The 22793-nt window shown below is 39.1% G+C and overlaps 1 protein-coding gene across 1 annotated transcript in view; it reads left to right on the top strand.

Moving 5' to 3' along the window:
• The window catches only part of CAST (calpastatin), a gene marked incomplete at both ends in the record, with an annotated part of 111643 nt that overhangs the window by 69989 nt on the left and 18861 nt on the right, over window positions 1-22793 (top strand). The window contains 11 exons of the mRNA XM_084232921.1: window positions 3028-3090; window positions 4477-4575; window positions 6635-6715; window positions 7284-7322; window positions 7936-8028; window positions 10196-10285; window positions 11314-11415; window positions 14646-14729; window positions 15579-15626; window positions 16686-16778; window positions 18393-18530. Of these exons, the coding sequence (XP_084089047.1) occupies window positions 3028-3090; window positions 4477-4575; window positions 6635-6715; window positions 7284-7322; window positions 7936-8028; window positions 10196-10285; window positions 11314-11415; window positions 14646-14729; window positions 15579-15626; window positions 16686-16778; window positions 18393-18530 (930 nt within the window). The remainder of the gene's footprint in view (window positions 1-3027; window positions 3091-4476; window positions 4576-6634; window positions 6716-7283; window positions 7323-7935; window positions 8029-10195; window positions 10286-11313; window positions 11416-14645; window positions 14730-15578; window positions 15627-16685; window positions 16779-18392; window positions 18531-22793) is intronic.

Here is a 22793-nt window from a genome sequence, read left to right as displayed (position 1 = left end):
GTGCCATGAGCCTTTGAATAAGCTTTACTATCTGCTTTTAGTAGGCATAAGTCAGTGATGACAGCTGCAGGAATTGATCTGGGAGGTCTCAAAGGACCCATCCCAAACCACCTCAGGACAGAGTCTATGTCTCCTGCTGACTGGTTATGGACCAGTCTTTCTTAGACTCTTTGAGGAGCTCCTTCAGCTAGTAGCCTGGAAATGTAAGACATAGCCTACCACTTCTACCTAAAGCAATACAGTTTGGAGCTACATCTCCCTAGAAATAACTTACTTCTCTTGAAGGCACAGGTTCTGAAACAAAAGGAAGATGGAGATGACAATGGGGGAAGAGTAGTATATATCCATTTCTCTGCTTCTTAAAATGGGAAATATATCCCCCGTAGGCTACATAAAGTAAGTCATAGGATGAAAGTATGGCACATCTCTCCTAAACATTCATTTCTCTCAGATTTTGAAAATAAAAGGGCACATTATTTTTACTGAAACTAATTCAGATAGCTATCCAATGGGGTAATGGCAACATTTATATAAACTGTTAGGTGAAAATACCCAGTTCAACTTAAAAAGTACTTTTCTCACGGGAGGCCACTTATATATAATCTTGAGACATTCTCCGCCACCCCCCTCCAGCTCTCTTGTATTGATGAGAAAGTCCTTAGAGAAATGGCTTGAAAAATGAAGAGATTTCAGGCAAAGATTTGATAGTGGATTTTAAAACGTCATCCAAATGTAAAATTTTATGTGTCATACAAGTTTAGCCAGGGTTATCAGGAAGTCTAAACAATAAAATTGGGAGAGGCTTATGGACTCTGGTGTGTACTGACTTGTACTGGGATTTGTGGCAAGTCATTTTACTTTCCTTGGCTTCTGATTCATCGTCCATAAAATGAGGTGACCAGATCTGTATTTATTTCAGTATGTACCATGTTTAAAGCTCTGCGGTCTAACTGCAGGGCACTGAGCTGCAGGCTGGCCCTGTGAGGAGTGGGGAAGAGACAATTCACGGAAGGTTAAGAAAGGCCCTCGTGAGCTCTGTGGTGAGGAACAGGAATTTTTGTCTGATTGGGGTGAATTCACAAGGAATTTGAGTTAGGCGTGGAAACTAGGATTGCTGATGAAAATGCGTCAAGGTGGAAAAGCCTCAGGGGTATTGTGGGTACCACATACAACCAGTGTAGACGGAGCATAGGGGAGGAGACTGGTGAGGCTTTACGGCCAGAAGTATGGGCTGGTGTGTGCTGCAGGAATGCTCAGGTGAGTTGATACATGGTAGTGATTCCATCACGGCGATAAGCACTGAAGATTATAGATGGATGATGTGAGGTGCAATGTGTGGGAAGATTAAGTGACCGAGTGGGTGGGATGAATAGAATAGAAACAGGAAGGTGGAAGGTTGCTCAGGGACAATTTCAGTCATCTTGCTAAGTCCTGATTTAGCCTAAATTAGAGCTGGGGAAGACTCAGATAGTGGGGGGTAATAAAAGAGGTGTTGCAGAGCTAAAACCATCAGGTTGCAGGGAATGATTGGCTGCAATGGGCAAAGGGTGAATTAGTCTCAGATAACCTGGCCTTTGTTTCTGAATGAACTAGGTGGGTAACCCAAAGGTGAAGCCAGTGAGTGCCCCATACAAATTCTTGCAGGTGCAGGGCTAGCACCCCAGGAGTGAGTACCTCCTCCTCTGTGAGTCCTTTCGCTGGTTACTGCTGACTTGTGAACAGATGTGAGAAGAGGAATTGGTTGTGGAGGGAGAGTGATGTCTCATTTGGGAGATGCTGAATTTAAGTATTGGAGGTGAAGCAAGAAAGAATTCTCACAAGATATTTGAAATGCTATTTTGGAGTACAGGAGAACAGAGAAAGGGAGAATATAGTGATCACAAATCTAAGGCTGTGATTGAATCATGGAAATGGATTCTGTTGCCCAGATTCAGCCTTACACCTGGTAGCTCCCACAGTATTTTTAGCATAAAAATTGAGGCTGTCTTTCTTTAGCACTTACTTGTATTACATGTACTTACATGGTGCTTAGCTTGCCTAGACCCTGGCGTTCCCACTGAAATGGGTTATTTTATCCAGTTTGCACAATTCCTTGAGCTCAGGAGGCCTGCCTGCTGGCTATTGCAGCCTGTGCTGTGGTGGCCGTGCAAACAGCAGTGGGAACGTGGACATCCCGTCTTCATGTTCTGGGTCCAGAACATAAAATAGGACACCTACTATCTTCCTTTGGTCTCCATGCTGACAGCTTCATCCATGTAGTTCCTGCAAGGCCCAGGAAGTATTCGGCCCCTGCCCTAGAGAATGATTTTGCATAGCACCACCCGCGCAGGGCCAGAGATGGCAGAGAGAGCACAAATGCCAGAGTCATGCTCGGTCATGGCTACTTGTAGAGTGAAGTCAGCAGAGGCGGGCTCGTCAGCGCTAAACTTCGGGGAAGATTCTGTCTGGGTAAAGGCATGGAAATTGCAGATTGGAAAGTTATTGGTGATATTTGACAGAGCAACTGAAGCAGTGGTGGGAAGGAAACACATTTTAGGGATTAAAGAGTTGCCAAAGCATGTGATGCGGAGGAGGGCAAACATGGGGAAGTGGCCACTTAGAGAAAGAATTTATGGATGTGGCAATCTTGGCTGAGGGGCCTTAGAGAGGTAACCAAGAACAGTGAAGAAAGAAATGGGTACTTCTGGATTATAAACTTGATTCGGCTCCTTACTACGTGACCGGAAGAAAGTTTCTGTGACTTTGCTGAGTTTTGCTTTCCACGTCACTGAAGAGATTAATATTGGGTTGTTGGAACAGTAATGATGTACTTTTTTTGTTTTTCAAGCAAAAATGTGTCAGTTTTTTACTTTTCTGACAACCCAGTACTTTTGGTGCTGTCCTGAAAAAAGATATAACAGACAGTATAGTGTCTGGCACAGAACAAATGTTCACTGTATGATCAGTGCTATTGATATTATTTAAAATGTTATATTACTGAATTTTATAAAGGTATGTGAGTTTTATTTCTTTCTAAACTCCCACCAGAAAAAAGAAATTAAATTGTTAGCTGCATCCATTGAATCCAAACCCAATCAACCATCTGGAAAGGTATGGAGATAGCATACCTTAAGCACTTCTGCTTAAGATATGTTTTCATGCTCTGTTTATCAGGATCTGATTTCCTGAGGGCAAACAATATGAGGTGGGGGAATGTAAAGAGCCTTTTTAATGAATCATTGTTTCAGGAAGAGCTGACTGGTTGCAACATTCTACTTTATAACCCTACTTTATAACCCCTTTATAACTTTAGAAAACTCCAGTTACATTACTTGGAGTTTACACTCCATTTCCTGCTACAAATATACCTTCTTTAACCAGCTGTATCACTAAAGAATGTCAGGCACTTCTTCATTTTGAAATTCCCAGTTGAATCAACCTAATGTGAACAGGCCCCAAGTTCTGTTACTGGATCAAGTGAACTCCTAAAATTGTGGTAGGAATGTGGTCATGGCAAAAAAAAAAAAAGGGGGAGAGAGAGAGTAAAGGATCTTCCCCCCAAATTGTTTTCCCCTTAAAATTTAGGCTATTCTTCACCTAGAACCATCGTTAACCTCAAAAATAGGATGAAGGCACTCTTGCAATGTTCATTACACTGATTTAAACCCATAGTGACAGTTTGCTGTCCTTTGTGTGAGTGTAATACCCCAGGCTGGTGATTTCTGATTCATAAACATCCTTGGGCAAGTAAGTGAACAGAAAACACAAATCACAAAAGGCTGAAAGATCACTAGACAACTTGTTTATTCACCAAATCCTGTTTGGAAGAAGGTGCTATGTAGAGATTTTGTTGGTGTTCTTTGTACATAAAACTCTGGGAAACTATAAGCAACCAATACTAAGCATTTCTCCTGTGTATAACAACATGATCATAATTCTTTGTATTTTTCATAGTTAATTGTAACTATATTGGACTGGCAGCTTTAATGAACTGTACTCTTTGTTCATATACTTAATGCCTTTAGATTTATTGAATTTGGAGTTATTATGTGATAAGTTTTTTATCTTTCCAACCTAGAAAATATGTACTCTGGGACCTTAACCCTTTGCACTCCGAACCATTTTACGATATTTTGATTTAGTTTCTTGTGCCATTTCAAGATAAAACTTCAGGGAAACATGCATGTCTCAAAAAGTTGCGTTGAAATAACCTCAATTCCCCGTAATCACTAATAAATTGCAATGTCCCCTGAGAGGGGACATCCGAGTGATATGCTAGAATTCCGATGTCCCCTGAGAGGGGACAGTGGAGTGCAAAGGGTTAAATAATAGTCTATAGGAGATCGGACTATTTTGATATTTGAAGAACTTTTCATGTTTGGTATTTTTCTACATAGAATGGTTGTTTGTGGCTAAAAAAATCAAAAGTGAAATGTCTACAAAAGTGAAATATGCATAACAAGTAACATTTAGTATCTGCTGTCTTTTTTTTTCCAGTCAGGCATGGATGCTGCTTTGGATGACTTAATAGACACATTAGGGGAACCTGAAGAAACAGAACAAGATAATGCAACATACACTGGACCTGAAATTTCAGTATGTGATCTTGTCTTCTGTGAAGATTTGTTCTTGGCGGGTAGAGAGCAAATATGGTCATGATCGTGATGCAAAGAATCCCTGGTACTTTGTTACTTAAAGGAAACAGGGTGATGTCAGAATCAGTAATAGCTGCTTATGGGATGAAAACCATTGCTTTACGGGCAGCTCTAGCGTTACATTCATTCAGCAGACATTTACTGTGTGGTTTATGCTGAGATGGCCTGGAATTCAGCCTCTGGGATCACAGACTTATCTTTTGTCCTCAAAATTTTATCAAATGGACTTGAACTCATTTTTTAAAATATTATATATGTTTTACATTATCCCTCCTTTTTGTACAATGTATGCTTTCTCCTCGCAGGTGTAGTCCCTATAAAATTCCCACCACCCATTTACCTGTGCACCATCACCATAGTCCCTTGTGCTCTTCCCTCCTATGTTTTGATCCTTCTCCCTCTTCCTCCCATGCAGAATGTCTCTGATTTATAGTTGCCTGTTAATTTTCTTTTTAATTTATTATTCTTTTAACTGATCTTTTATTTTGTTCCCCTACATTCCTCCCCTACATTCCTACATAATCCCTCCCAGTTCCATCCATGTTGCTGTGAATGGCATGAGTTTATCTTTTTGATTGCTGAGTAATACTCCATTGTGTATACATACCACATCTTCTTGATCTATTTTTTGGGCATTTGGATTGTTTCCCTGTCTTATCTGTTGTAAAGTGTATCTTACCTATTGTAAATAGTGCTACAAGATGGTCTTGAGCTCATTTCCCAGATACTTCCCATCCTGTAACTTGAACTTATTTTATTTCTAGATATTTATCACCCTCACTTCAGCCCTATTCCTAAAACAGAGAAAATAACACCTTCTTTGGTATTAAAATAAGAGATATGCCATAGAGTAGAAGAAAATATTTGCAACAGACCTAGCAAAGGATTTTTGCTTATGAAGGATTTTTATTTTGTGAAGAATTTATGAGGAATTTGAAAAAGTCTGTCAAAAGCAGTCCAGAAGAAAATAACAAAAAAAAAGGCAACTAAATGAAGTAAAAGTCTCCTTAGTAATTAGGAAAATGGTATTATAAAGTGGAAAGATACCACTTTCTAGCTATCAGATTGGCAAAATACCAAAGTTTGACAGGCTGCCTAGAACTGGTGGGTTTGAAGATGTCCACACCCATCAAGCAGCAAATTCACATCCAGAATGTTCAAGGAGGGGCCTGGCCGATGGGTTCCAGGACTTGTAAGAACAGGTGAAAAGATAGGAAACAAGCTCGTTCAACAGGAAAGGGGATAATGTAGTGGAATACCTTAGAGACAATACTTTAAAAAGGTTATTCATGGATCAACATGGTCGTGTTACAAACACATAATTTTAAATAAAATTGATATTACTGATCCCTTATTACTGATGCATAGAATATTGCAACATTTCCACAACATTTGAAAATAGGAGAAGTGGTGGTGTATATTATTTGTGGTTACCTACTGTGGAATGTTTTGAAAAATGCTGACTTTTAAGTAGCAGTTCAGGATAGTGACTACCTTTGGGTCACAAGGAAGAGGAATGATATTGGAGATGACTCAACAGACCTCACTCTATCTGATTTTTTTACTTAGAAATTACATAAAAGTAACTATAGGTCTGATAGATGGATTTGAGTTTATATAGAAATTCATTGTTAATAACTGCACTTTGTAAGTATTGGAAACAAGTATCATTTGATAATGAAAAACACTTTTAACTTATACTTTAACATAGGAGCCAAATTTAACATAGTGGTTGGAATGTTTTCTTTAAACTTTGAGTTAAGCCATGGGCAATATGGGCAAGTATTTGTATAACCTTAATATTTCAGACATTTTGTAAAGCATTAACTTCTTAATGATTTATGTTTCATCTCATTTCCTTAAATTAATAATGGAATAGTACTGGTTTCAGCATATTCATATAACATTCTCAGCTAATTCATTGCATCATCTCTTATGTGTGTGATTTTAGTATATGTGCTGCCGAAGCGAGCACACTTACATGTATGATTTTGTTCCAGGATCCAATGACTTCTACCTACATAGAGGAATTGGGTAAAAGAGAAGTCACAATTCCTCCAAAATATAGAGAACTTTTGGAAGTAAGTTAAATAATCATTTTTGGTTTCCTTTTGGCTAATTTTTACTACGTCAGTATAATCACCATTTTTAAAATGTAGGAGGTTGAAAGGGGCATACTTGGTCATTACTTTGACACTCAGCTTTCATAAGAGAGTACCACAGACCGGATGGCCTAAAGAAGAGGAAAATATGTTATCTAAATTCTGAAAGGGCTGGAATACTGAAATCAAGCTGTGAGAAGAGTTGTTTACTTCTGAGAGCTGTGAGGGAAGGATCTGTTTTGGCCTCTCTGGTTTATAGATGAACACCTCCCTGTGTGTACACATCTTCACCTTGTCCAACTCTGTATCTCTGGGGCGTGTTTCTTCTTTTTACATCCAGTCTCCCTGCTCCTTCATTTTATCTTAATTGCTTCTTTAAAGGCCTCATCTTTAAACACAGTCACATTCTGAGGTGCTAGTGGTTAGGACTTCAACGATGAATTTTGAGAGGACACATTTCAGCCATCACACTTTTGAACAATAATTTTTTCCAATTACAAGGATTAATATTTCCTTCTCAACATCATCAAATTAATGTTTGTTTCAGAAAAAAGAAGGGTTTACAGCGCCTCCTCCAGACACTTTGGTGAGTTTACATAAATACCTTCCAAATGAACAATTTTTATATCTCTGGTTGGGAGGGAGGAGTAGGGCTATTCTGTATCTTGGGATGACGACTAAACTAGTTTCTAAATCAAGTGAAGTTGATCTAGTCAGAGAAGGGGTTGTTTCAGCATCAGTGGTTTCATATGTAGGGGTTTTTTTTAAGGGGAAAAAGAATGGAGAAAAAAAGTTTTAGGATAAAATAAATGTTAATAAAATCTAATAGGAATGTTGTAACTGGTACATTTAGAAGAGAATAGTGAAATAGCATTTATTGAGCACCTACATCCTTGCAAAGAGGCTTCCATCTGAGTTATTTCACTAAAATAAGGTCAGCAAGGAATAACAGAAGTACATTTTTTTAAGTTTTGGAGATTAATTGCTTGCTCTTTCCCAGTGCTTTTATTGCTTTGTCTTCTCTTCCCTGCCCATAGTGTGGTTACAGTTAATGTTACCTACTTATGCCTATAAATACTAGAAAAAATGTACAATGTGCATTTAATCAACCAAAAGTACAGTTAATTTGCTGGGCTCATAATCTGCTCTTGTGCGTGAGTGAGTCCCCTCTGTCACCCCTCCTGGTGCTGTTTCTCTAGAAACCCATGGGGCCTGATGACGCCATAGACTCCTTGTCATCTGACTTCACCTGCAGTTCTCCTGCTGCCGGTGGGGAGCAGACCAAGAAAGAGGTATAGTTTTTTTTTTTTTAATTTAAATTTTATTTTTTTATATTCCTGATACAATTACAACCCCCTTATTTTGACCCCAAGCCCTCCTTTCCCCACCCCCTACCCCCTATAGAGTGTCTCTGGTTCATAGTTGTTTGTCGATTTTGATATTTTCTTTCTTATAGGTATTCTTTTTCCTGCTCCCTTATTTAAGTTTTCTAGATTCCTGCTATGAGTGAGACCATCCGGTATTTTTCTATTTCTTTCTGGCTTATTTCGCTCAGCATGATCCCTCCAGCTCCATCCATGTTGTTGCAAATTGCATGTGTTTATCTTTTTTGAATGCTGAGTAATATTCCATGGTGTACATGTACCACATCTTCTTGATCCAGTCATCTATTTTTGGGCATTTGGGTTGCTTCCAAAGCTTAGCTATTGTAAATAGTGCTGCTATAAACATAGGGGTGCAGGTGCTCTTTGGAATTGATGTTTCTGTGTCCTTTGGGTAAATACCTAGGAGTGGAATTGCTGGATCATATGGAAGCTCTATGTTTAGTAGGTCCAGAAATCTCCACACAGCTCTCCACAGTGGTTGGACCAGTTTGCACTCCTACCAACAGTGCAGGAGAGTTCCTTTTTCTCCACAACCTCGCCAACATTTGTTGTTGCCAGTTTTTTTGATATGTGCCATTCTCACTGGTGTAAGATGGTACCTCATGGTAGTTTTGATTTGCATTTCCCTGATTACAAGTGATGTTGAACATTTTTTCATATGCCTGTTGGCCATTTGCATTTCCTCTTCAGAGAAGTTTCTTTTTAGCTCTTCTGCCCATTTTTTTGACTGGATTATTTTGTTTTTGTTGAGTCTCATCAGCTCTTTGTAGATTTTTGTGATCAGTCCTTTATCATTAGTGTTGGGTGCAAAAATGTTCTCCCAGTCGGTGGGGTTTCTCTTTGTTTTTGTTATTGTCTCTTTTGCTGTGCAGAAGCTCTTTAATTTGATGTAGTCCCAGCTGTTTATCTTTGCCTTCACTATCACTGCTTTGGGTGATTTGTCTGTAAAGATCTTTGATGTGCATATCATGTAGTGTTTCGCCTATATTTCCATCTATGTATTTTATGGTTTCAGGTCTTATGTCTAGTTCTGTAATCAATTTTGAGTTGGTTTTTGTGCATGGTGTTAGGTAGTAGTCAAGCTTCATTCTTTTGCATGTAGTGACCCAGTTTTCCCAGCACCATTTATTGAACAGACTTTCTTTGCTCCAATGCATATTCTTTGCTCCTTTGTCAAAGATTAGTTGACCATAAATCTGTAAGTTTATTTCTGGATTTTCTATTCAATTCCATTGGTCTGTATGTCTGTTCTTGTTCCAATACCATGCAGTTTTGATGATTATGGCTTTGTAGTATAGTTTGAAGTCTGGGAGTGTGATGCCTCCATTCCCTTTTTTTTCAGGACTGCTTTGGCTATTTGGGGTTTTTGGTGATCCCATATGAATTTTATCAATAATTGTTCTATTTCTTTGAAGAATGACATTGAAATTTTTATTGGAATAGCATTGAATCTGTATATTGCTTTTGGTAGGATGGCCATTTTTTTTTTTAAGGGAATTTTTTTTTTTTATAGAGGCATGTTTTATTTATTTATTTATTTGTTTGTTTGTTTTTTGTTTATACATGCACTGGGTACAGTCAGAAGCACGGGAGGGTGAGAGAATTCACCAGAGCCAGAGTGGGGAGCAGAGCAGGCAGAAGGACCGAAGTACACTGCTGAGGGGAGCAGCGGGCCGCAGGAAAGGTCTGCGCGCCATGCGGGACCCTCCTCCGGTGGCCGGGGAGCAGCCAGGGATCAAACCAGCGCTGCAGAGGCTGCGGGCAGCTTCGCAAGCCAGCGCTCAACCGCTGCGCCACCGGGGAGGCCCAGGATGGCCATTTTAATAATGTTTATTCTTCCAATCCATGAGCAGGGGATGTCTTTCCATTTCTTTGTCTTCTTCTATTTCTTTTAACAATGTTTTATAGTTTTCTTTGTATAGGTCCTTTACCTGAAAGAGGTATAGTTTGCAATGTAGTTATGGAAAACTTATTAAAAATCACCTCCAACTTTATAATCACAACTTTTTGGTTCCAATTATTTAATTACATTTTCTTTCTCTCTAAATTTAATCATTTGCATCTTTTGTTGCAGAAATCTACAGGAGAGGTCTTAAAAGCTCAGTCAGTCAGTGTCATCAAAAGTGCTGCTCCACCCCATGAGAAGAAAAGAAAGGTGGAGAAGGTATCCATGCTTTCTTTTTTGAAAATAACTAAGCTATCCTGATAGCAGTGGCTCTCCTGAGCCTGATCTACCTGATTCCAGAGAATCCCTTTAGTGCCTTATCTCTTGGGGCCTCTGGGATATTGAAACCAATCAACCTTCCACTGGTCATCTCCAGGCTTTCTCTGTTTCTTTAAATAGTTGCTATTGATTTCATCATTGACTCCTTGGTTATAAAACAATATCACAATACACAGAAAGGCAGAGTCCCAAAAGAATTGCACTTAGAACATTAAATCTTCTACTTGATTTTCTTAAGAAGTCTGGGCCCCGTTACTCACTTAGAGGGGTGTCATTGTGGCTCTGTCTATCCCCCTCTTTGACCCACAGTCCACTCACTTAATTCTCCGAATCCTGAGCAGTGGTCCTCCAGCCCTGGGCTGGATGAAAAGCACATCCCATCTGCAGACGATCGAGATAATGACTCAGTAAGCAATTTCTGTTGGAGCTGCTCTGCCTCTCCCCTCCTGGAGCACACAGTTTATTTTTATCTGGCCGGCTGTGGGAGCACTGAGCTGCCACACCCCTGAGAGTGGGAGTCCTGCAGCCACCAGCCATTGTGCCTCCAGACAAGAGCCACTTCAGCTTTCCTTGTTTCCTGGTTTGGATGATTTGTAAAAGAACAGGGTTGTCAGAGTCATTTTTAGAAACTCTTTTTTGGAAAAAGACAGTCTTTAGTGGAAGTTTACATCTTGCAGCTTTTATTTTGATAAGAGTATTTTATAAAATTATAGTTATACTTCTAGTTTATTAGATAAGGGGTGAAGTGCATCCCTGGGAGCACAGGTACTGTGGAAACTTGTCTACACATTCACTCACTGGTAAGTTCTTTTTTTGTTCTCTTTAATTCTTTCATTGTCTTTCTAAAGTTCATCAATCCATGATTCACCATATATATTTGAAATTCTTACTTCATGAAGAAGTGGGTGGACTGTTCAGGCTAAGGGGATATTCTTCTTTATTGTATAGAATTTTTTCCTTTTCTCCAGAATGCGATGAGCGATCAAGCGCTGGAGGCTCTGTCGGCATCCCTGGGCAGCCGGAAGTCGGAACCCGAGCTGGACCTCAGCTCCATTAAGGAAGTCGATGAGGTACTGCCCTTGGAGTTCTCATACGAGCCTGTTAGTCTGCAGCTTCTGAAACTAAATGTATCATGCTTGTTTAGAATTCTTCTGCAGTTTTTATTATATCGGTGATTGAAAATACTCTTCATTCTGCCTTCCCTTCTAATTCTAGTTAATTTAAATCTTTATTGCTGAGGAGTTAGTAACCAAGAAGGATATTTGAGTGTTTGTCTCATAAATCATCTAGAATTTTAATATTTAAACACTAATCTCCTTTGCCAACACTTAAATGACCCCTGACTACAGCAGATAAAATGAGGGAGTGGCCTGGTAAGAAATAGGTTTGTTTGCTCCCCTGAAAATTGGAAATTTGTATTTTCTGAAGAGTACTGGGCATGTCTCCTGATAGGTAAAAGGGAGATGGGCTGTAGATGGGGTGGAGAGAGCCACCTTTGTGTACCTATGGGGAATAATAGAGAAAATTTGTCTAAAATGAGAATAAAATCCAGTAGCAACTCCATAACTGGAACTCCTGCCCTGTGGAGTGTTTATCCTACTCACGCCAAGGTCTTAGCAGGCCTGAGCTTTACCACAACTGTATGTGGTGTAGGAGAGTTTTAATATTAAATCAGAATTTTTGTAGAAGTTTTCATTTGAGTCCTCTGGGGGAAAAAAGGAAGGAGGGGAGAGAGTTGGGGTTGGCGGTGGGGGATGTTGGGCATTCTCAAAAAAAAGACAATGTAGTGAGGCCATGGGAGAGCAGCCCAAGGCCCCCAGGATCACACCATCCTTTCTGCTCAGGGCAGGGGCTGCTAGGTGACGCTGTCACAATGCTCCTGCCTGCGTTGTCACTTCCTCTTCTGAGTCACTGGGGAAGGTGAGTCTCCCTGACTCACAGCAGCTCTGCCTGAGTCTGGGACTGCTCTAGTCCCAAATGGGCCAGTTTCTATCTTCGACTTTCTTAGAGGGCTCCCCAAGCATGGTGTGGCATAACAAGCTTTGTGAAGGTGAACACACGGGAGCAGGAGAAGCAGTCCTTGTCCTCCAGGACCAAGTAATGTATTGTGAGACTGATTAAATCACCATGCAAAGTGCATGTTACTCAGAGCAGCCAGTGAGAAGCTGTGTCTGGGGAAAGGGTGGTCTTGGGAGAACCCTGGGGGAAAATGGAGACCACACTGGAGTGTGGTGCCACCGCAGAGGACTGCTGGTGGGGAACCGACTGCACTTTTGCTTCAGCATTTTATAGATCCTGAGAGTATTTTCATAAGACAATAATCTGGAGGGGGGAAACAATATAAATCCAAGGGGGATAAAAAGTTTTTATTAGAGTGACTAAAACCAAATGTAAGTAGACGTTAAAAAAAAAGTGACATAAAATTATAAAGCAGTTTGGGTAACTAGCTTTGGGATGCAGAGGAATGTATTGAGTTTCCTCTAGAAAACCTTGGCATAGGAGAGAACTCATAAATTTTGAACAAAAAGAACTCTTCTTTCTACTCACACTTCTTAATCATGTATAAAGTGTGTTTCCTGGGAATATCCTTCAGTCCTCGAGATTCTTAAACTGAATGTGTAGTGCCGGATGGTGATTTCATCACCCCCTGGAAAGTGATGTTGTGAGTAGGCTCATAAAGGTTGAGATGCCATAGAGGCCACTGCCCCTCTGGCACATTCCACACTAGAGAGCTCTCTGAGGAAGTCTTCAACATCTTTTCAGTGCTTCAGAGAAAAAGTCTACCCCCCTTATTATTCTCATAATGTAGTAAAATGTAAAATAAATTTTCTATAGTGATTGTAAATTATTCTAAATTTCCCGTTTTCATGTGTAGCTACTGTTCCGGTGCTATTTCAGTTCCATTGCTAATTTGTTCTCAGTGCCTATGGTATGCAAACCACATCGCAGGCATGTAAAGAAAATAAAGATCAAGAAGAAAGAGGGAGGATCTTGCTGTGCATGTAGCTCTCACTGCGGTGGAGAGGACAGTCTTATTGACAGGGGCCCTGCCCCTTCAGGGAGGTCGTTTGGTAGGTGGAGGGCCCACAAATCTCTGTATTGGAGACTATCACTAAATAGTAGAGCATACTGCATGTGCTGCAATAGACTAAAACTGGAAATATTTTTAAAGATAGCCTTCTTAACAAGAGTTGTTATCCTCTAGAACAATAAAGCTAATTCCAAAGCCTAGCCAAGTGCTGATTAATCAGTAAGCTAACCAGTCTTTCAATGGAGAACTACAATTTTAGGCTGAGCGATAGATGGAGCAGGGGTGTGAGCTGGGATGGGTTAAGTTCCCCCCACCCCCACCTGTGTTCCATGTATTTGTGATTTAAATCTATGCATGATAGGGGTACAAATTATTACAAATTAAGGAATTTAAATTACTCACCACTGGTTTAAAATGCAAATATTATGTTTTAGACGCTTTGGGTTGGTAATGGTTCAGTAATCCAGTGACATCTGGTTTATTGATGGGAGCCCTTTGTTTTTTATTGACATAACCTTGGTTTATAACATTATGTAGGTTTTAGGTGTACAGCATTATAATTTGACAGCTCTCTCTATATATATAAAATGTGTGCCATCAAAGTCTAGTTTACATTTTCCACCATCCAGATGATCCCCATCACCCAATTCACCCACTCCCTCTCCCTTCTTCTGATGAACAAAAGTTTATGCTTACAGTCCAAGAGTTTTTTCCCTTGTTTGTTTTATTTCTTAATCCTCCACATGAAATTATAAGGATTCTTTTAAGTCTTCATTGATCAGCCAAGTTGTGTAATGGATGGTTTCTCTATTTCTGAACTGTTTGACATATGTGAGAACTGGTTGTGTGTCCACCCCTCTGTATAGTGGCCTTGCTGAGATGAAGCCTGTTAAAATTGTAACTAACTGCAGCTCCATGCTTAATTTACTTTTCTCAGGGAGCTTAATAAGTCAGTGGCTCACGTAAGGTTTATTAGTGGCCGCATTTTAGAGCCGAGGCAACTGAACCAATGAAAGATTGACTTCCCAGTGTCAGGGAGCAGTGGGAGTGGAGTGGGACACCTCCCAGGGATGCCTGGTTGTGTTACTTTTGTCTGCATCCCTCACAGGCGCTCACCAGGGTATTGTGCTTTGTAGTTTAATGAAGCCCTTCCAGACACTTTTATCTGCTTGGCTGTCCTCTACAACACCCATGAAGTACATCAAGTGGTCTTGTCTTATTTTACAAGTAGTATCCAATTGTTTACATTTTTCCATTTCCATTTTCCAGGCAAAATCCAAAGAAGAGAAACTAAAGAAGTGTGGTGAGGATGATGAAACGGTCCCGTCAGAGTACAGATTAAAAACAGTCACGGTATGTTTGAATGTGTGTAGCCATGGTGCAAACTAACAACACACACTTCTCACCTTTGCAGTGTGTTTCATTGAAACCCCTGAACTCTCTCTTCTCTGCTCTCTGCCATTAAACCCTATAAGGGATGGTTTCCTAAATAGTGACTGGTCCTTAAAATTTCCACAAATTCATGTGCTTTCAACTACTAACATGCTTGACATATATCCTTAACCTTAAAGCAGAAGGAACAATTTGGTAAGAATTTTTTTCTCTAACTGATAAATGGATAAAAGCACCATAGATCTTCTGAGTGGTGCATATAAATGCATAACTGTTTACCAGTATTGAAGGGAGGGTAGTGGTCTAATTCCTGTGACTATTTTTGTAATTTATCTTTGAACTAATACACATAAGCACATGGTGGAAAAAATTGTGATTCTTCGATATGCTTTTATATGGAAAGTTTGTCATTTTTAGGAATATTCTAAAACTGAAAATAGAATTACAGGAATGATATCTATCTCTTCCCTCTGGGGTGAAGAAATGAGACTTATTTTTAAATCTTTCATTAATATAACTGTATCATTCTTGCCAAAGAACTTTTTCAAAAATTCCATTTCCCTATCCAGTTGATAGAATTTTTCTTGTTAATTTAAAGAAAAGTAAATGTATATTATATTTGAAAACATTGTACTCGATTTTTACAAATCACTGATAACTTTATAGGACGTAAATCTGAAACACAGGTTCGTTCAAATACAAGAAACAAAAGAAGATCTCTTCTTCTATCTTGGAATTCCCTAAAATAAACTTCATGGGAAAAAAGCAAATCTTCTCCTTCATTTTCAGTGTTTTCAATTTCATTTACAGGATACAGATGGAAAACCACTATTGCCAGAACCCGAGGATAAGTCTAAGGTTAGGCAAAAAGTTTTTTCTGATACTTAAAAAAAAAAATAGTGTAAATTGAGATGATTTTGACAGATGATTTTACTGGGGAGAAGTGCAAGCAACACTTAGCTCACATCTCTGATTCCTTCTCACATATTTTGATGATCATTTTCCTCTCATGAATTATAACTAAACTATTATAATTTTCTAGGTGATTTTCATTGACTGTTAGAAGCTGATGTTAAAATGGTCTTTAGATTACTAGCACTTAGTGTTTTTATCCTAATTCTAGCATCAAATACTTTCATGATTCTGTGCTACCTTAAGTTTGTTTCAACCAGCATAATTACATATCATAATGTAATGCAACAGCATTTATGCTGGACACTGCCACTAGGTGCTTTTTTGTATGTTATCTTTTTTGAGTCTTCACTGCATGAGGAAAATGTTTATTATTCCCATTTTACAGGTGAGGAAAGTGAGCAGATGCGTTAAATCTAAGTAGCTCAACGTCATACATATAGAGAAGAGAAAGACCAGAACTGAGAGCTCAGGCTGTCCACTTGAGACAGCATCTGAATCACTTGCCATTCAGTCATAGATTAATTACTGTGATCAGTCAAATCTCTGTAGGCCCAAACACATGTCACTTTACCTGACAGAACTAGGACTAGTGGAATTTTTCTGCCAAAATGCACAAAGTCATCGGAAAGGAGTAGATGGTCTGCTTCCTCTGACTTAAAGAAGTAGGAAAAAAAAAAATCACATAATAAAGAAAATGCACTGATCCTCACTGGAAGGACCAGGAAATTTTATTTTTAAAAAAGCCTCTTTTGATATTAAAATGTCAAGAAGACTTGACTGTATAAACTGTTGATATTTTTTGGTACTGAAATGCGTTCCTTATTTGCTGCATGATCTGTCTTACACTGATAAACGAAAAATATGCCTGTGTAAGTTAATCTTGGATTTTAGAGCTTAAAATATGACCTAATATGTGTTAACCAGAGAAAAATAACCTATGAAAACTTTCTTTTCTGAACAAAGTATGATTTGTTACTTCATAATATAAATGTTTATTTACAGCCCCTGTCTGAATCAGAGCTAATTGATGAACTTTCAGAAGACTTTGACTCAAAACGTAAAAAGAAGCAGTCTAAGCCAACTGAAAAAGCAAAAGTATGTTTCTGAAAAATCTGTAGTTTTGAATAACTTTATAAAGTGAGCCCAAAACCATTTTAGCGTGAAGCAGTTGATATAAGGCCTCATATGCCATGTATTTTTTCCATTCTGGTTTTTTTTTTTTTGTCTTGCCTTTTTCTGGATGTGCTTCCTTTTCTCAAGCTGAACATGGATATTCTTGCATCTTGACTCCTGTAATTATTCCTTTAGGAAAACATTCACACCCATGCCTTCTCTTCCTGCTTCTGTCACTGACCTGGTTCAAGCTGTCAACATACCTCACCTCAGATGGCGGTGGCCTCTGCCTTAGTCGCCTTCCCGTCCATTCTGTGCCTCCCAGCATTCTTAAGTTTGCTTGTCGTCACATCATTATCCTGCTTCAATCCTCAGGAACTTCTTTCTAAAGCCCTTGCTAATGTGTTCTGGCCTCTTCCTTTCCTACCAAGATGTGTCCCAAGTCACTAAGCTGTGATAGTAAATGCTCTCTGTGGCTGCGTGGCTTCTCTCAGTCTGTCCCTCCTAATTCTAGAGCCACTAAAACCTTAGTCATCCCTTGAAGTCTCTGCTAAAATATGACCTCCTTTATGTTCTCCTTCTCCCTAACCTTACGACCCTTCCAATCCTTGTTGAGCAGAATATAACATGCTGGGCATTGCCATCCCCCTTTAAGGCTTTATTTACAAACAGGGTTTTTAACTGTGGTACTTGTTCATCTCTACCATTTTACGTGGTATTAAGCAGATAGTAAATTCTTTGAAGACTTCATACCCTAATCATGATCATTTATGGAACAACTTGCATGGTAGGATAAGATTCTGTGAACACCTAGATTAAAAATAATTTGTTTGAAATTTTACTCTTGTGACAAAAGAAGATAGTACAGTAATATTCAGACTGTAGCACACATCAGCATACCTGGAGGGTTTGCTGGGCCTCACCCTCAGAATATCTGATTTAGTCTGTTGGAGTAGGAGTCGAAGAATGTATATGTCTAATAAGTTGCTGGTAATGCTGGTTGCCGGTCCAGGGACCACACTTTGAGAACTCCTGGGATCACCTTGCATTTGTATAGAGCTATTTACAATTTACAAGGAGCTGTTAGATATATAAAAATAATGTAGTTATATAAAATGCATTACATTATGTAATGTAGTTATATAAAATGCATTACATTATATAAAATGCATTACATTATGTAATAGATTTGTTATTATGTATTATGACAAGTAAATAATGTAAATAGTACTACTCATTGCCAAAATTTATCTTTGCTCTGTTCTCAGTTACTAATCAGAACACTTCATGTTTTATTCCATTAAACTCCATGTTAACCCTTTAGATGTAGGTGCTGTTATCTTACAGATGCAGAAACTGAGTCTCAGTCAAGTTAAATAAACTTCCTAAGATAAAAAATAAAACCAAGTTTAAATAATAGTAGAAGAGTTTTAACCAGCCTTCAGTTATTTACTACTCAGCAATCCTTAGCTACCTGAGAAAAATCATGCTCATAGCATATAATAATAGCAGAGTATATTATTGATTGGTTCATTGTTCAGTCTTACTAACCAGGTATTTCTAAAAGTTCGTCAACATACCTACCTCTTTCCGCAGGAAGCTCAGGCCACTACCCCAACTCCTCTGGAAGAGGCTGTGCCTCGGACCTCTCTTTGTAGTGTACAGTCGGCACCCCCCAAACCAGCTGTGATGGTGAGCAATCCTCTGGGCATTGGGAATTGTCTTGAAAGTAATGTCTTGGTCCTTGCATTTCCTTCTGTGTATTACAGTCATATTATTTTATTCTGTCAAATAAAATCTTATGTGGGTTTAGTATCTTTTGCTCTTCGGGCTTCAGGTGTATGTTAGAAAATCAGGCTAGATTTAGAATTAAACTGCTACAATCTGTTTTTCTTTTACCTTCTGGAGTTCTTTCTAGTATTTGAGCTACTGTGGGTAACCATGCTTTTTCACGTCTCTGCATCTCTAGCCTATTTGGAGTTTCACAAATAGCCTCATGTCAGTAAAGGGAGGATAGGTCAACTCAATTCCTTTCCCTTGCCCTCTTCATTGCTTGTTTCTCTTTGTTATATTTGTGTGAAGTGTGATATTTAAAGCATTCAATTTTGTTTCCTTTTGAACTCAGTGAGTTTTGTTTCCATCATCTGCTAGAATCTTCAAGAATAACATCTGATGGAATTATGTTTCTGCAGACTTAGTGGATCTGGGCTCTGAATAACTAACTGTTCTAGATGCTTGACAGTGCCTTCTCATTAGATTTCTACTCTAAAGTCTTTTCTAACCATCTCTATTATAGATGAAGGAAATGAAGTTTTGAGTTGATCTTGAATAAGCCTTTTGACCTTTCAGAGCTGCAGTTCATATCAAAGATTTGGCCTGCACTCAGCTACCATCAGGTTGAGTATGGATATAGCCAGATCTCAATTTGGTCATTCTCATATGTGTTGAATAAAAAGAGCAGAGGGAACATCATTTCCCAGGGAGAATTGGGAGAGGCCTGCAGTTTGAGGGCAGAAGCACACCAAGGGGTGGGACTAGGACTGATTTCTGGGGATACCAGAGAGCCAAGGACGGGCCAGCAGAAAAAAGTGAAGTCTGGTGTACTTGGGATATGTTAATGGGGCCCTTGAAAAAAGTTACAGACCGGTATCTTGGGGAGAATGGAGTCCTTGAAGAAATTATAGACAGGTATCTTGGGGGGGCCCAAAGTGGTTGCTTCCCCCCAAGAAATTCCTTGGTGCCAAATTCATATCCCCTTCTGCCTTAACCAGGACTTCACCGTCCTCCTTTTTTGAGACCTCAGGCTTCATTTACACTGGGAATCAGCATAGGAATCAACGTAGGCCAACAGGTAAGGAACAGGAGAGAAAGAGAGAATCTAGGATGAGACTGGAGAACAGAACAGTGATTGGAATCAAAATAACAATAGCAGCATTCCAGGGCAGAACTCTAGTGATCTAAATATGTGCCATCTACCTCCTGCCTGGTGTGACTTTAGAAGACTCATTTCCTTTCCAATTTTATTCTGACAATAGAGTCAAGCAGTGGATTTTTAGTGGACAGGAAGAAAAAAAAGCTCTTGGTTTTTTATTCTCTGTCCTCCTTCTCTGGGCCTCTTCTCCACAAGTCTGGTTGACACAGTTGCCTGGATTACCATCACTGAGGTTAGTTGGCATTTCTGGGATTGCGACACTCTTGGAAGCCAGCAAGAGTTGGAGTGTGATAAAGGTCAGAGGCCTCAAAAAAGTCTTGAATTAGTAAAAGGAAACAAAAAGACTGGAGGAAGAACATGTGTGAGTGCATTGTGTGCTTCTTGATTATGTTTAAAAAACAGTTTATTGAGGAAATCCAGAGACCTGACTTCCAATTCTGATTTTGCAACAAATTCAGATTTGTTCTAAATTTGACTAAATAGAAGATTGAATTCTTAGTCCTATTTCCTGATTCCTTAAGTGTTTTCTTTTTTAAAATTGTTTACATCACTATATGTTTTGGGATTTTAGACTTACACCTTTCCATGAATGTTACCATATCATGACCACTGCCAAAGCACTCAGTCCTCCACAGTACGCTGGGCCCCTCTTAGCTTTGCTCCCCTTGTGTCCCCCTCCCTGTCTGGTAGCTTCAGTTCTGCAGTCAGATTCCAAATGTTGGTTTTGGTTTCATTTAGTCAGTTCCTTTGCTTTGTTTCTTTACATTCTACATATGAATAAAATCATCTGGTATTTTTTTCTTTTGATTTATTTTGCCTAGCATTCCTTTCAATTCCACCCATGTTACAATGCACCATTCATCTTTATTTGTTCATGGGTACTGTCCCACCTTGTATATATATCACATCTTCTCTGTTCTGTTATCCCTCATTGGACACTTTGGTTGTTTCCATAACTTGGCTAGTATAAATAGTGCTGCAGTGAATACAGGAATGTATATATATCTTTTCAAATTTGTGTTTTTATATTCTCTGGAAAGATACCTGAAAGTGGAATTGCTGGATCATTTATATGGTAGATCTATTTTTAATATTTTAAGAAACTTCTATACTGTTCTTCAAAATGGTTGCACCGATTTACTTTTCCTACCCACAGTGTACGAGGGTTCCTTTTTCTCCACACCTTATCCAACACTTGTTTCTGGTCTCTTTTTTATTCTCACAGATATAAGATGATAGCTCATTGTGATTTTGATTTGCATTTCCCTGATAATAAGTGATGAATAGCACTTTTTCATGTGCTTGCTGGCCATCTGTAGCTTGTCTTTGGAGAAGTGTTTATTGAGGCCTTCTGCCCAATTTATGATCAGGCTATTTGTCATCTTGTTGAATTGTATGAATTCTTTATAAGGCTTGGCTACTGCTCTCATGTTAGATGTATGATGTGCAAATACTTTCTTTTAGTAGGGTGTGTTTTCATTTTAATGATAATTTGCTGTTCAGGAGCTTTTTAGTTTGATACAGTCCCTTTTGTTTAATGTAATCCCTTTTGCTTATTTTTCCTTTGTTTCCCTTGCCATTGCAGTCAAGTCCCCAAAGACATCACTGAAGCTGATAGCATGGAGTATTTGCCTATGTTATGTATTTTAATGGCATTAGGTCTAACATTCAAGTCTTTAGTCTATTTTGAGTTCATTTTTGTGTGGGGTGTGAGATAATGTTCTGCCTTCATTCTTCTGTATGTGGCTCTCCAATTTTCCCAGTCCCATTTATTTTTTTTTTTTAAGATTTATTTATTCATACAAGAACTGGGGTACAGGCCAGATGTGCGGGAGGGTGAGAGAATTCACCAGAGACAGAGGGGGAACAGAACAGGCAGACTGACTGAAATACACTGCTGAGGAGAGCAGGGGGGCAGACAGGAGAGGTCTGCCACGCCTTGTGGGACGGCCGGGATCAAATCGGTGCTGCAGAGACTGGACAGCTTCACAGCACAGCGCTCAACCGCCTGTGCCACCAGGGGAGGCCCTTCCCAGTCCCATTTATTGAGGAGACTTTCCTTTCTCTAGAGTGTGTGCTTGGCCCCTGAGTCCTATATTAACTGCCCATGTAAGGTTGGGTTTTTCAGGACTCCCAGTTCTATTTCATTGATCTGTGTGTGCCTACTTTTATTCTAATAACATGGTTTTTCTTACTGTGGCTTTGTAGTATAGCTTGAAGTCTGGAAGTGTAACACCATTTTTCCTCTCTTTGTCAGTGTTGCCTTAGCTCTTTGTGATCTTTTGTGGATCCATACTAATTACAGAAGAATTCCATTAGCAATTTTGATAGGGATTGCATTGAATGTATATTACTTTGGGTTAGACAGTCATTTTAACAATGTTCTCAAAATCCATGGGTACAGGTTATTTTTCCGTTACTTTGTGTCATCTTCTATTTTTTTTTAACAATGTCTTTTAGTTTTTGTTGTATACATCTTTCATCTCCCTTAAGTTTATTTCTAGGTACTTTGTTGTTGTTTTATTCAATTCTGATTCCTTAGTTCTTAAGATAGCTGTTTCTCCTAGGTTTCTAACTCTGTTTCACTTACTTGGAAGCCAAAGGGCACAGGTTTGGGGAACAGTGGCTTCCAAAGGTTTTACAGCAGAGAGTAGGAGAAAACAGAAATAAAGTGTGAGCAGCTCCCTCAGATCTTTTAGCAATTTAGAGTGTTTGGGTAAGGCTTGGGGAATGCTGTAACTCTTTCACTTTAGATATAATCCCAAGCAGTTTAGATACATCAGGGATTTCTGTTGCTCCCAAGAATAAAATCTATGCCATGTCCAACCACTAGATGGTGATAAATCACTTCCCACACAGTTCCCTGTCCTCAGTTTCCTTTTACAGTATGGAGAGGCAGAAAAAAACTTTTTGTTTCTGGCATGATATCTGAGCCATATAAAACAGACACTTTGATTCTAAAATTCCAATATATACTCAATGTGAGGTCATAGGCTTTGATCATAAGTATATACTTTAAGACTAATTCAGGGGCTTTCACGCTTTTGACAAACCAACAATAGAAA

Source organism: Talpa europaea, assembly GCF_964194135.1.
Source record: "Talpa europaea genome assembly, chromosome: 5".
NCBI lineage: Eukaryota > Metazoa > Chordata > Mammalia > Eulipotyphla > Talpidae > Talpa > Talpa europaea.
Note: the sequence above shows the minus strand (reverse complement) of the source record. Positions and strands in the feature narration are given on the sequence as shown.